Below are 14,159 nucleotides of genomic sequence, written 5' to 3' on the forward strand. Positions count from 1 at the left end.
GCGCCTTAGCCACCTGAGCCATGACGCCCCCACTAGCCTTTTTTTTTTTTACATTTCTGTAATACTATACATTTCTAAAGATGAATTAAAATAGGAAACGGTGTGAAAATGTTCAGCACACACTATATCAGGACTTTACATTAGCACCCGCCCACCCGCCAAATGCGGGTAAAATTCGGCTTTGGCGGGAAATAACTTTAGTCCCTCTAGCCACTTTGGCGGGTGGTTTATTCTGTGGTATGACAATATATTTTAATTGTAGTTTTCACTGAAGGCATCTGATATAATAAACGCATTGCAGTGTAATATTACGCGCCTACAACTCCCATGAGCACCTGCATAAACATTCTGACAACATGTTAGAATTGTTTAGAACGTTCGTTAACATCTCAGATAAAATCAAATGATACGGTAATCTGCGGTTAATGAACGAAGCAACAAAGTTGCTGACGACTGACAAGCGCACTATGTGGCGGCATATAGCTGGAGTTTCAAACCCTGCTGCTCAGGGAAAAAGGGGCAGAGATGAGCAGGGCCGGGGCAGCATTTTAAAATCACCGAGGTCTGTGATGCGCAAAGTGCGCGCCGAAAAATTTTCACCATATTTAAATGAGAGGGGTGAATTACACACCACACGAGATCTATTCCTGAAATTACTTTTAATGGTGTTTGAACTGGATCTCATCTCATCTCATCTCATTATCTCTAACTGCTTTATCCTGTTCTACAGGGTCGCAGGCAAGCTGGAGCCTATCCCAGCTGACTATGGGTGAAAGGCGAGGTACACCCTGGACAAGTTGCCAGGTCATCACAGGGCTTGAATATCATCAGTTTTTAAAAAAAAATCATGTATGTGGCAAGAGTAAGAATAATTTAAGCTTGTTTAATGGTTTGATCTGGCCCAAGCAATGAGGACAAAAGATACCCTAACCGTGTAGCCTATGTAACTAAGATATATTAACAATCTGGCATCCGTTACACATACACAAAAAAAAAAAAAAAATTCTGGGAAAAAAAAAAATCAGTATACACCACCATGTTTTAGGCAAAGTTATCCAAGGCAAACATAAGTTGAAACTTTCCACTCTATTGTTTTGGCTTATCGAATGATTTATTTTTAAACTCACAAACAAGGCAGGCTACAACTGCGCTGCTTCGAAAATGTAAATTTAACAGCTTCATGAAAGTGCGCTGATGGTTACTATGAAAAAACGTGTCTGCTGCACTGCGTTCCTCCCCTGAGTCGCACGCTCATTCGCTTTTGTGTTCTTGGTCTCAGAGCCGTGCGCACGAAACAGACACAGAAGACAGAATCAACATTTAACATAATTAACAATGCACTTTTTACGGAGACATTTTAATGTTATTCTTTATTTTTTTATCCAGTTGAATATTTAGCGTACAAATGTATTTTCAGCTCTTAAAAATGACCGAGGTCCGGACCTCGGTGGCCTCATAGCTGGCTACGGCCATGGAGATGAACAAGACGCTAAGAGGAAGATAAGACAGTTCAATGACCAATGGAAATTCGGGTGAGATTGGCTAGTTCATGGCAAAACCGAAAATACCCTGTACTGCGAAGACTGTAGAAAGTCTGGCAAAGACAGGCACCAGTAATTTTAAACTCGAAACTATGAAGGACCACGAAAAGTCAAATGCACACATCGGTACTATAACATCAAAACCGGTGAAGACAGCTGGTTCACTACAGGACAGCACTGCTTTCAGTCCCTGGCTGTCATGAAGTCGGCTGAGCTGGAGAGGATGGAGCTGCTGTTTAGAAACGTTCATGCGATTGGAAAGAAGTTGATCTCGCCACAGCTATCAACTTATGGCCTGCTGGAAGCCTCAGGTCACGGAGACCATTTTTCATGGACCATTCAGACTCATCTGATGATGAATGTAATGAGGACATTTTTAATGTCTCTCTCTACACACACACACACTATTAATAGATAATACATAATAATATACATAATAATACTTGATAATACACATAATACTTGCATATCAAAACATCAAACGTTTTTCAATGATAAATGTTTTGAATTGGACTTTTAATATTAGAATCAGTTCAGTTGTACTGAATGTTATTTTCATATTATACGATATTTCATATTATAAGGGGCTTGAATTTGAGTTCAATAAACAGAATACTCTGTTTATATTTTTGTCTGAATTGGTTGCATGTTTTCATATAGGGAGCTACCTTAACAACACTGAATACTTGAGTGCTACATTATACGCTGCCATTCATAATTAAATCTAGATCTTACGAACTTTAATGTATCATGGTGAAGAAAAAACTGCGATTTCCTGGCAACAAAATTGTGGCTAGTGAAAAGGCTGAATGGCTAGTGACTCAGGAAAACCACTAGCCACAGTGGCCAGTGAGCAAAAAAGTTAATGTAAAGCCCTGCACTATATATACAGGAGTTGTGAAAATGTGAACACTTGTGCTAACCCACAAGTGAAATCACACCATACGAAGTGGTAAAGTATCTGTATGGATTTCACCACCTACACACACTTACACACTTTTCATATCTCTCTCTCACATGCACGCGATCTGGTTACCTTCTTTCTGTGTGCGGTTTTGCCTGGTCTTACTGACTCCAGGTGAAGCTGAGAGTGGATCTGCTTCATCTCTCCTACACAGCTGTCAATAAGACCCGCTGGAGAAAAAGCAAAAGAAAGGATCAAAGAAAGGATCAGATAGTAATGTGGAACGAAAGACATTTACCAGTCTGTAATGAAACTATCCTGTTAGCAAGGTAACTGTAGTCTAGATTAAGCATAGTAATAATATTATGCAATGTTCACTTTTACTCCCCATCTGAAGTATTTCCTCACAGGACCTAGTCAGAGCTGTAAACTTCAAACAGTTTTACACTGAACATGAGTAGTCAAAGCAGAATCTGAAGAAATAGTTGCCGGAAGCCATTTTCCCTCCCAGTGCTACTCAACCAGAGACAACACAGTATTCTATAGCCAGAAATCCATAGTCCTCTGAAGGTAAGCAGGCAGTTTAATGAGTTACAACAAGACACTACAACAAACAAACAAACAAACAAACAAACAAACAAACAAACAAACAAAAAACCCACAACAAAACAAAAAGAATATTTTTGGTGACACTGATTATTTCTCAGATTGTTCGAAAAATCAAATGCTCTCTCTCAAAAGTCTCTAAACTGTAGTAAAAAAAAAAAAATCTCAACAGAAAAATGTTTATTTCAGAAATGTTTTGGCCAATCGCAACCACTGTATTATTTAAAGCTCCGCCCACTTTATCTCTGAAAACCTTGTTACCTGATATTAATGTCAGTATGTGTATCATTAGGATTTCCTTTACAAAAATCACTCTTACTAGAATGGAAACCCAATAAACCACATTTTAGTTTGAAAATTCCCTCTCTCTCAATCATTTCTTGACATGTTGCATTCTAATTTGAAAAGATATTCCAGAAATATTTTATCGTGAAAATTTTATTTAGAACTAGGCATGTAACAACTCATGATTTGATTTCATTCATAATAGTTTTAAAAACACACATTGTATTACTGAAAAACCCAACCTATTTTCCTATTCTTTATCACCTTAAATATTACTTTTGTGAAAAAAATTAATTTTAGAACATTTGTTCCATTTTCCGCAGAACCAACAATAAGTATTTGCCCACATGTGTAAAGGTTAGAGTAAAATATAATAGCCTATTAACTAAAACATTCCTTTTATAAAAAAAAGCAATAAGCGTAAGAGCTGCGTTCTTCCGTCTACAGTGAAGTCACGCAAATTCCTCCTATTGTGCATTACTATACCTTCTGATGTCCAAACAACGCAATTATTCTTCTTCCGGCTGGTCCCATTAGGGATCACCACAGCAGATAATGTCCCTCCATCTCCTGTCCTCCATATCTTCTTCTGTCACACCAACTGCCCTCTTATCCTCCTTCACCACATCCATAAATCTCATCTTTGGTTTTTCTCTTTTCCTTCTACCTGGCAACTCCATCTCCAGCATTCGTTTCCCAGTATACCCTTGAGCTTGTCCGTATGTATCCAAACCATCTAAATTTTGCCTCTCTCACTTTGTCTCCAAGCCGTTCTACATGTGCTGTTTCTCTAATATTCTCATTTCTAATCCTGTCCAACTTTGTCACGCCCATCCAACTTTGTGACATCCAAACAAGGCAAGGAAAAAATTAAGATTATGCAGCTAATAATCACGACAAATTTTTTATTGATTTGAATCATCATAAATTTGTATTGCAGTTTATCGTCGCACTATATATATAATATAATTACATACCCATTTAGAACAGTGCATGGGATTTCCTTAACTAAATAAAGAAACAAATAACTGATATCGGCGGCACGGTGGTGTAGTGGTTAGCGCTGTTGCCTCATAGCAAGAAAGTCCTGGGTTCAAGCCCCGTGGCCGGCGAGGGCCTTTCTGTGCGGAGTTCGCATGTTCTCCCCATGTCTGCGTGGGTTTCCTCCGGGTGCTCCGGTTTTCCCCACAGTCCAAAGACATGCAGGTTAGGCTAATTGGTGGCTCTAAATTGACTGTAGGTGTGTGTGTGTGTCAGCCCTGCGATAACCTGGCGACTTGTCCAGGGTGTACCCCGCCTCTCGCCCATAGTCAGCTGGGATAGACTCCAGCTTGCCTGCAGAACAGGGTAAGCGGCTACAGATAATGGATGGATAACTGATATCCCAGCCAACAGTTTTCAAAGTCTCTCAAGTGTCTTGAAATAATAAATATAAGTATCTCATTATCTCTAGATGCTTTATCCTGTTCTACAAGGTCGCAGGCAAGCTGGAGCCTATCCCAGCTGACTACAGGAGAGAGGCAGGGTACACCCTGGAAAAGTCGCCAGGTCATCACAGGGATGGCACATAGACACAGACAACCATTCACACTCACATTCACACCTACGCTCAATTTAGAGTCACCAGTTAACCTAACCTGCATGTCTTTGGACTGTGGGGGAAACCGGAGCACCCGGAGGAAACCCACGCGGACATGGGGAGAACATGCAAACTCCGCACAGAAAGGCTCTCGCCGGCCACGGGGCTCGAACCCGGACCTTCTTGCTGTGAGGCGACAGCACTAACCACTACACCACCGTGCCGCCCAAATATAAGTATTGAATTAATAATATATATATATATATATATATATATATATATATATATATATATATATATTTCAAATCATCTTAACATCTAACAACGTTTTCTAAGATCATTCAAAGACTACATTTTTGGTTTTATCAAGTATGCAGATTTGTGCATATTCAATTAGATAGTGCTTCATTTATATAGATAAATTTACATTTCTGAAAATGATTAAAACATCCTAAAAACATTTATAGAAATATTAGTACTCATCTGGCAAATACGGATTGTGACAACTATTGTTTGGAAAGAGAAAAAAACCTGTATTATCTTATTTAAAATTCCCTAACTGTTTTAACAGGTTACAATACACTCAATACAATACACTTTACTAGAAACACATACACCTGCATATTCATGCAGTCGTCTAATCCTCCAATCATTAGTTAACGTTCACATCAAACATCAGAATAGGGAGGAAAACGGGATCTCAGTGACTCTGTCCAGGGCATTTTTGCTGGTGCCAGGCAGGCTAGGTTTTTCAGAAACTGCTATGTTTACACAGAATGGTGCAAAAAACTGAAAACATTCAGTGAGCGACAGTTCCACAAGTGGAAACGCCTTACTGATAAAGGTCAGAGTAGAATGACGACTGTTCTAAACTGACAGAACGGCAATAGTAACTCAAACGAGACCGTCAATGATAGCGTAGCTCACTCCGGCCCCATCTAGTCCAGAAGGAATGATCTAAAGTGGGCCACCTTGCGCAATAAATGTTGCAAGCTGCATACACTATATACAAGCTATATATGTAGAAGCTATACACACCCTAGATCTTTCAACCTATACCAACCTACAGTGGTGCTTGAAAGTTTGTGAACCCTTTAGAATTTTCTATATTTCTGCATAAATATGACCCAAAACATCATCAGATTTTCACACAAGTCCTAAAAGTAGATAAAGAGAACCCAGTTAAACAAATTAGACAAAAATATGATACTTGGTCATTTATTTATTGAGGAATATGATCCAATATTACATATCTGAGAGTGGCAAAAGTATGTGAACCTCTAGGATTAGCAGTTAATTTGAAGGTGAAATTAGAGTCAGGTGTTTTCAATCAATTGGATGACAAATCAGGTGTGAGTGGGCACTCTGTTTTATTTAAAGAACAGGGATCTATCAAAGTCTGATCTTCACAACACGTTTTTGTGCAAGTGTATCATGGCACGGACAAAGGAGATTTCTGAGGACCTCAGAAAAAGCGTTGTTGATGTTCATCAGGCTGGAAAAGGTTACAAAACCATCTCTAAAGAGTTTGGACTCCACCAATCCACAGTCAGACAGATTGTGTACAAATGGAGGAAATTCAAGACCATTGTTACCCTCCCCAGGAGTGGTCGACCAACAAAGATCACTCCAAGAGCAAGGCGTGTAATAGTTGGCGAGGTCACAAAGGACCCCGGGGTAACTTCTAAGCAACTGAAGGCCTCTCTCACATTGGCTAATGTTAATGTTCATGAGTCCACCATCAGGAGAACACTGAACAACAATGGTGTGCATGACAGGGTTGCAAGGAGAAAGCCACTGCTCTCCAAAAAACTTGCTGCTTGTCTGCAGTTTGCTAAAGATCACATGGACAAGCCAGAAGGCTATTGGAAAAATGTTTTGTGGACAGCTGAGCCCAAAATAGAACAATTTGGTTTAAATGAGAAGTGTTAAGTTTGGAGAAAGGAAAACACTGCATTCCAGCATAACAACCTTATCCCATCTGTGAAACATGGTGGTGGTAGTATCGTGTTTTGGGCCTGTTTTGCTGCATCTGGGCCAGGACGGCTTGCCATCATTGATGGAACAATGAATTCTGAATTATATCAGGGAATTCTAAAGGAAAATGTCAGGACATCTGTCCACGAACTGAATTTCAAGAGAAGGTGGGTCATGCAGCAAGACAACGACCCTAAGCACACAAGTCGTTCTACCAAAGAATGGTTAAAGAAGAATAAAGTTAATGTTTTGGAATGGCCAAGTCAAAGTCCTGACCTTAATCCAATCAAAATGTTGTGGAAGGACCTGAAGCGAGCAGTTCATGTGAGGAAACCCACCAACATCCCAGAGTTGAAGCTGTTCTGTATGGAGGAATGAGCTAAAATTCCTCCAAGCCGGTGTGCAGGACTGATCAACAGTTACCGGAAACGTTTAGTTGCAGTTATTGCTGCACAAGGGGGTCACACCAGATACTGAAAGCAAAGGTTCACATACTTTTGCCACTCACAGATATGTAATATTGGATCATTTTCCTCAATAAATAAATGACCAAGTATAATATTTTTGTCTCATTTGTTTAACTGGGTTCTCTTTATCTACTTTTAGGACTTGTGTGAAAATCTGATGATGTTTTGGGTCATATTTTTGCAGAAATATAGAAAATTCTAAAGGGTTCACAAACTTTTAAGCACCACTGTATTTGCCAGAAAGAATCCAACACGGCAAGGAATCGACCGAGAAGAAATTTTTGTTGAACTGCTCATAACGTCATTAATAATTAAGCAAATCTTGTTAGAAGTTATATGCAGCCTAGGTACCCCTTATCTTCATGCCAGAAAGAATCAAAATCAGTGAAGAATTGAGGGAGAAGAAGTGATGTGTGTCGAAACTGCTTGTTAGGGCTTAATTACTCCATATCTTCATTATTAATTGAAATTATGCAAATTTGGGTCGAAGCTATATGCACCTCATATACGCAGACCTACATTCCTGCCAAGAAGAATAAAAATCAGTGAAGAAGCGATTTTCATGAAATGTGGATGATGCCCGATGACAGACAACGGACAACACGTGATGACATAAGGTGTTGGCCGGATGAGCTAATAACCACTCTTTACAACCGTGTTGAGCAGAAAAGCAAGTCAGAAACATCGAACACCGAGATCTATATGGTTTAAATGAGTTTTAAACTGGTAAACATTTTAAGAGTCTGCTATGATTAATAAAAGATGCTTTTTATTAGTAAATCCTCTGTCATTTGAGCAGACAGAATATTTGCTGTCGATATCAGTAGAAAATTCTAGTCTTTCTACTGGAAAATCTTATCAGATTGAACTGCTGAGCACTGGAACTGTATGCTCCACGTTAAGAGTCTGTCATGTTCCAGTATGTAAATGAAGGCAATGCAACACAGGTTCAACCAGGGAAAAGGGAGGAGTGTGTAGGCTTGGGGCTGTTTCAGTTTGCATTTTCATTAAATCTGGATTTCTTGATAAGAGCACTAGTGTAGGTGGTTCTTTGAGGTTTTTTTTTTCCCCCCCTTTGTCTCATGGCCTTTTTTTTTTTTTTTGTCACGCCAAGATTATTCATTGGAAATGTTCAAAACAAGCTAACACTACACTATTTTGTGCTGCATACTAGAATGACCGAGTAAAGTTTAGTGAACTGGACAGACTCATCAATATGAGAGCCATTTTAAAGATGTGTATGTTCAAGATATAGTCAATAGTCTTATTACAGTAATACATGCTTCATAAACCAACAGGATGGTTTCTCACCTTTGCAGGCGTAACTCTGAGCGTTGGAGCTGCAGGCAAGGAGAGGCATCAGGACTTTAGCCGTGACCTTCTTAAGAGGGTCCTGGAACTGAGTTTTATCATATTGCTGTATGATGAAACAGAATGGAAAGTTTAGTGACATTTAACACTGATCTTTCCACTGGAGATCAATCAAAGCTTGAAGAGGAAGGAGTTTTGCAATCACGGTTTCTGTAATATGGCAGGAAAATAAATTACAAGCTCTGTAGCGTGATACATTTATATTGCTTATAGTCCAAGCCTTCTCTGCATTGATGACTGACAGCTATGCATGTACACCATGAGAAACTTTCCTGTGTCTGGTTAATGCGAATGAAAGAAACTGATCGAAAGCAAAGCATGCTGACCGTCTTAAAGTGATTTATACTTGACATACCACACGTGTACTGTGACAGTTCCAGACTCTAGATAAAAACCAACAAAATCCAACCAATCAGGACAAGCAAGTACAACCCCGATTCCAAAAAAGTTGGGACAAAGTACAAATTGTAAATAAAAACGGAATGCAATGATGTGGAAGTTTCAAAATTCCATATTTTATTCAGAATAGAACATAGATGACATATCAAATGTTTAAACTGAGAAAATGTATCATTTAAAGAGAAAAATTAGGTGATTTTAAATTTCATGACAACAACACATCTCAAAAAAGTTGGGACAAGGCCATGTTTACCACTGTGAGACATCCCCTTTTCTCTTTACAACAGTCTGTAAACGTCTGGGGACTGAGGAGACAAGTTGCTCAAGTTTAGGGATAGGAATGTTAACCCATTCTTGTCTAATGTAGGATTCTAGTTGCTCAACTGTCTTAGGTCTTTTTTGTCGTATCTTCCGTTTTATGATGCGCCAAATGTTTTCTATGGGTGAAAGATCTGGACTGCAGGCTGGCCAGTTCAGTACCCAGACCCTTCATCTACGCAGCCATGATGCTGGAATTGATGCAGTATGTGGTTTGGCATTGTCATGTTGGAAAATGCAAGGTCTTCCCTGAAAGAGACGTCGTCTGGATGGGAGCATATGTTGCTCTAGAACCTGGATATACCTTTCAGCATTGATGGTGTCTTTCCAGATGTGTAAGCTGCCCATGCCACACGCACTAATGCAACCCCATACCATCAGAGATGCAGGCTTCTGAACTGAGCGCTGATAACAACTCGGGTCGTCCTTCTCCTCTTAAGTCCGAATGACACGGCGTCCCTGATTTCCATAAAGAACTTCAAATTTTGATTCGTCTGACCACAGAACAGTTTTCCACTTTGCCACAGTCCATTTTAAATGAGCCTTGGCCCAGAGAAGACGTCTGCGCTTCTGGATCCTGTTTAGATACGGCTTCTTCTTTGAACTATAGAGTTTTAGCTGGCAACGGCGGATGGCACAGTGAATTGTGTTCACAGATAATGTTCTCTGGAAATATTCCTGAGCCCATTTTGTGATTTCCAATACAGAAGCATGCCTGTATGTGATGCAGTGCCATCTAAGGGCCCGAAGATCACGGGCACCCAGTATGGTTTTCCGGCCTTGACCCTTACGCACAGAGATTCTTCCAGATTCTCTGAATCTTTTGATGATATTATGCACTGTAGATGATATGTTCAAACTCTTTGCAATTTTACACTGTCGAACTCCTTTCTGATATTGCTCCACTATTTGTCGGCGCAGAATTAGGGGGATTGGTGATCCTCTTCCCATCTTTACTTCTGAGAGCCGCTGCCACGTTTACATTAGACCGTATCTGTCTCGTTTTCTTCGCGGATGCACTGTCCGTTTACATTAAACCACCTGGAAACGCCGGGAAACGGGAATCCGCCAGCGTCCACGTATTCAATCTAGATCGTATCTGGTCCGGTGCTGTGTAAACATTGAGATACGCGAATACGCTGTGCTGAGCTCTAGTTGGCGTCGTCATTGGATAACGTCACTGTGACATCCACCTTCCTGATTCGCTGGCGTTGGTCATGTGACGCGACTGCTGAAAAACGGCGCGGACTTCCGCCTTGTATCACCTTTCATTAAAGAGTATAAAAGTATGAAAATACTGCAAATACTGATGCAAATACTGCCCATTGTGTAGTTATGATTGTCTTTAGGCTTGCCATCCTTCCACTTGCAAGTGTTAAGTGATATGCGCTGGGATCACACACACAGCGGCTCAGTCCCGAAAACACTGCTAGTGTGCTCCACTCGCGAGCTCTGTGAGCTGCGCAGGGCCGGAGTGCGCACCCTCCAGAGGGCACTCGCTGTTCAGGGCAGAGTGATTTGGAGCGCAGGATGCCTGCGGAGCCGAGCGTATCCGTGTATTGGTATTGTTGTGTGCACGCGAATCGTGTATTGGTGTTGCTGTGTGCACACTAATCGTTTTAAAAACGTTAATCTGATGATCCGCTGATACGGTCTAATGTAAACATGGGCTTAATGACCTATTGCCAGTTGACCTAATGAGTTGCAGTTTGGTCCTCCAGCTGTTCCTTTTTTGTACCTTTAACTTTTCCAGCCTCTTATTGCCCCTGTCCCAACTTTTTTGAGATGTGTTGCTGTCATGAAATTTCAAATGAGCCAATATTTGGCATGAAATTTCAAAATGTCTCACTTTCGACATTTGATATGTTGTCTATGTTCTATTGTGAATACAATATCAGTTTTTGAGATTTATAAATTATTGCATTCCGTTTTTATTTACAATTTGTACTTTGTCCCAACTTTTTTGGAATCGGGGTTGTATCTCAGGGAAGGTGTTTTTTTTTATTGTTGTTTTTTTTTTTTTTTTAAATCCCATTCCTGTCCACTCCAGAAGTAATTCCTGCCTGCTCCCTCAGTTACTGTTTGTACCTGCATGAATATTTTAACAATGTTTCTTCTATTTGTCAAAATATAAACAATATACTAATTGAAACCACCTTAATAATAATAATAATAATAATAATAATAATAATAATAATTTTATTCAGGATAAATCAGTTATTCAATTTGAATGCTGGCAGTAAATGTGTCAAACCATATATATGCTCACCTGCAAGAAAGTAAAAACTGGGAAAAATAATTGCTGGGTCCTGTGGGATTACATTCTCAATGCACCTGGAGTCGGGTTTCATGTCATAAATACATTATGTACACACTGCCGAATGTGTGTGAGAGGTTTTATATACAAGTATAGCTTAAAAACAAAGGAAGTTATTACTGATAAAAAATTTTATTTATATATATATATATATATATATATATATATATATATATATATATTTTTTTTTTTTTTCAGGCTCAATTTCCAGTCACCGACTAATTTTGGTACCTATCAGCTCAGGGACTACCATCAGCGTGCCCCTACAGCAGAGTGGTTGATGTAGTGTGAACCCCTCTGTGAATATAGTGAGGAGAAACAGGCAATGAGAGTCTGATAGGAAATCAAATTCATCTGCAGTTCTGCGCAGCAGATCCCTGAATCCAGTTTCTCATTCAGCTAATACTGTGTGGAAGGGAAGGACAACATTTAAGCACAGTAATAATGCTTCTACAAGAAATTATATAGCATGTTATACCCAAATAAAAACAAATACAAACAATGCGATTCCTAGCTGTGCAGAATATTAAAAATAGCTACTTTTTCTGCACTGTACCTCTGCATTTCCATACCAAATTGTCACAAAATCACAAGGTCAAATAATAGACATTACTGTTTATTTTCATGAGAAAGCAGAATTGGGGGATCAGGCACACTTTGACAGGGATCTCCCCAGGTGCAAGATGGACAGTATATTCACTTCATCCACCAGTTCAGGAGTTAGGCAGCTTGTGTGCGTAAGTTTTGTGGTCGTGGCTTTGGAGGGAAATATGAAGGGAAGGGCTGCCTTTGTTGACAGACAGCTACAGTTAACTTATAGTTAACTTCCAAAAGCACGGACTATACTTTTAATTGTGCTTTAATAGTTAGTCACATCTAATATTGAGTCCAAATGTATGATGGTGTATTTGGGCCATTATAGGTTAAATAAAAACAAACAAACAAATAAACAAACAAACAAATAACTGGATATGAGCTCGGGGGTAATCTACGGAAGAAAAAAAAAAAAAGCATTTCCGAGATTAAATTCATGCATTTAAGAAAAAAATAACTCAGATATTCTCAGAGATTATAAAGTTGCAAATTTACGAGAGAAAAAAAATTTAGAAACTCCAAGGGGGGAAAAAGCTCAGAAATTCCAAAATTAAAAAGTCATAAATTTACAAATAAATAAATAAATAACTTCATTTTGCAAGGTGGGATCAATGTCATCACACTGCAGATGCCACGGCTGAGCTGAGAGTTTTAGGAAATAGTCTTTCCTCCTCGATCTTACAATATAAAAGAATAAAGCATTCTATAATTTGGGGTATATTCCATGTCCATTGATGATAATTATATTTCTTCTAACAATTTTCTTCAAAAACACCATATTTTACCGATGAATGAAAATAATGCTATAATACCACACAAACATTGTGTGTATCGTATGCTTTATTTAGCTTGAAATCTGTCATGATGTAATAAATTGATCTTTTTTATTCATTTTTCAATTGAGGGAGTCTTGCCGTGTCCGAAATTGCTCACTCGTTCACTACTCCCTACTCACTATATAGGAAATTACTATATAGAGGTTTTTTTTCCATTTTACCAATGAGCTCACTGTATTTTATATAGTGAACTCATTGGTAAAATGAAAAAAAAAAAAAACCCCGCTTTCGGACACTAGTCTGTCGCACTGGTATTTATGTCATTACTGTCACACAAGTAAAACATGCTAGATCAGTTGGCTTGTAGTTTTCAAAATAATAAATACACGCATGTATTTTTGTGATAAATACATATTATACTGAGCATATTTCCCACATTAATCAATACAAAGTACCTGCATCTTTCATCCATCCATCCATCTATCCATTATCTGTAGCCGCTTTATCCTATTCTACAGGGTCGCAGGCAAGCTGGAGCCTATCCCAGCTGACTACGGGCGAAAGGCGGGGTACACCCTGGACAAGTCGCCAGGTCATCACAGGGCTGACACATAGACAACCATTCACACTCACATTCACACCTACGGTCAATTTAGAGTCACCAGTTAACCTAACCTGCATGTCTTTGGACTGTGGGGGAAACCGGAGCACCCGGAGGAAACATGCAAACTCCACACAGAAAGGCCCTCGCCGGCCACGGGGCTCAAACCCAGGACCTTCTTGCTGTGAGGCGACAGTGCTAACCACTACACCACTGTGCCGACCCCTGCATCTTTCAGTTTTTTTTTTTTTAAATCAAGGCTGAATACTTTCTTCATTGCCGCTGCCTTTTATTCAATCAAATTTGAGACTTTTAATTTGATTTCTTTCAGTGCCCTATACAGTGAGTCGGGAGCGATTTCAAGACACAGGGCCAGTTTCAAAATAAGGAATAAAACCCATTAAAGTCAACAACTTTTTACATT

At 39.4% G+C, this 14,159-nt stretch overlaps 1 protein-coding gene across 3 annotated transcripts in view; it reads right to left on the reverse strand.

Annotated features, from left to right (window-relative positions):
• Positions 1–14,159, reverse strand: part of rttn (rotatin) — a 185,607-nt gene that overhangs the window by 25,041 nt on the left and 146,407 nt on the right. For all 3 annotated transcript variants that reach the window (XM_060899987.1, XM_060899988.1, XM_060899986.1), the window contains 2 exons: positions 8,671–8,776; positions 2,578–2,675 (listed from right to left, as the gene is read on the reverse strand). In XM_060899987.1, coding sequence (XP_060755970.1) covers positions 2,578–2,675; positions 8,671–8,776 — 204 coding nt within the window. The remainder of the gene's footprint in view (positions 1–2,577; positions 2,676–8,670; positions 8,777–14,159) is intronic.

The sequence above is a fragment of the Neoarius graeffei genome, chromosome 19 (genome assembly GCF_027579695.1).
Source record: "Neoarius graeffei isolate fNeoGra1 chromosome 19, fNeoGra1.pri, whole genome shotgun sequence".
NCBI lineage: Eukaryota > Metazoa > Chordata > Actinopteri > Siluriformes > Ariidae > Neoarius > Neoarius graeffei.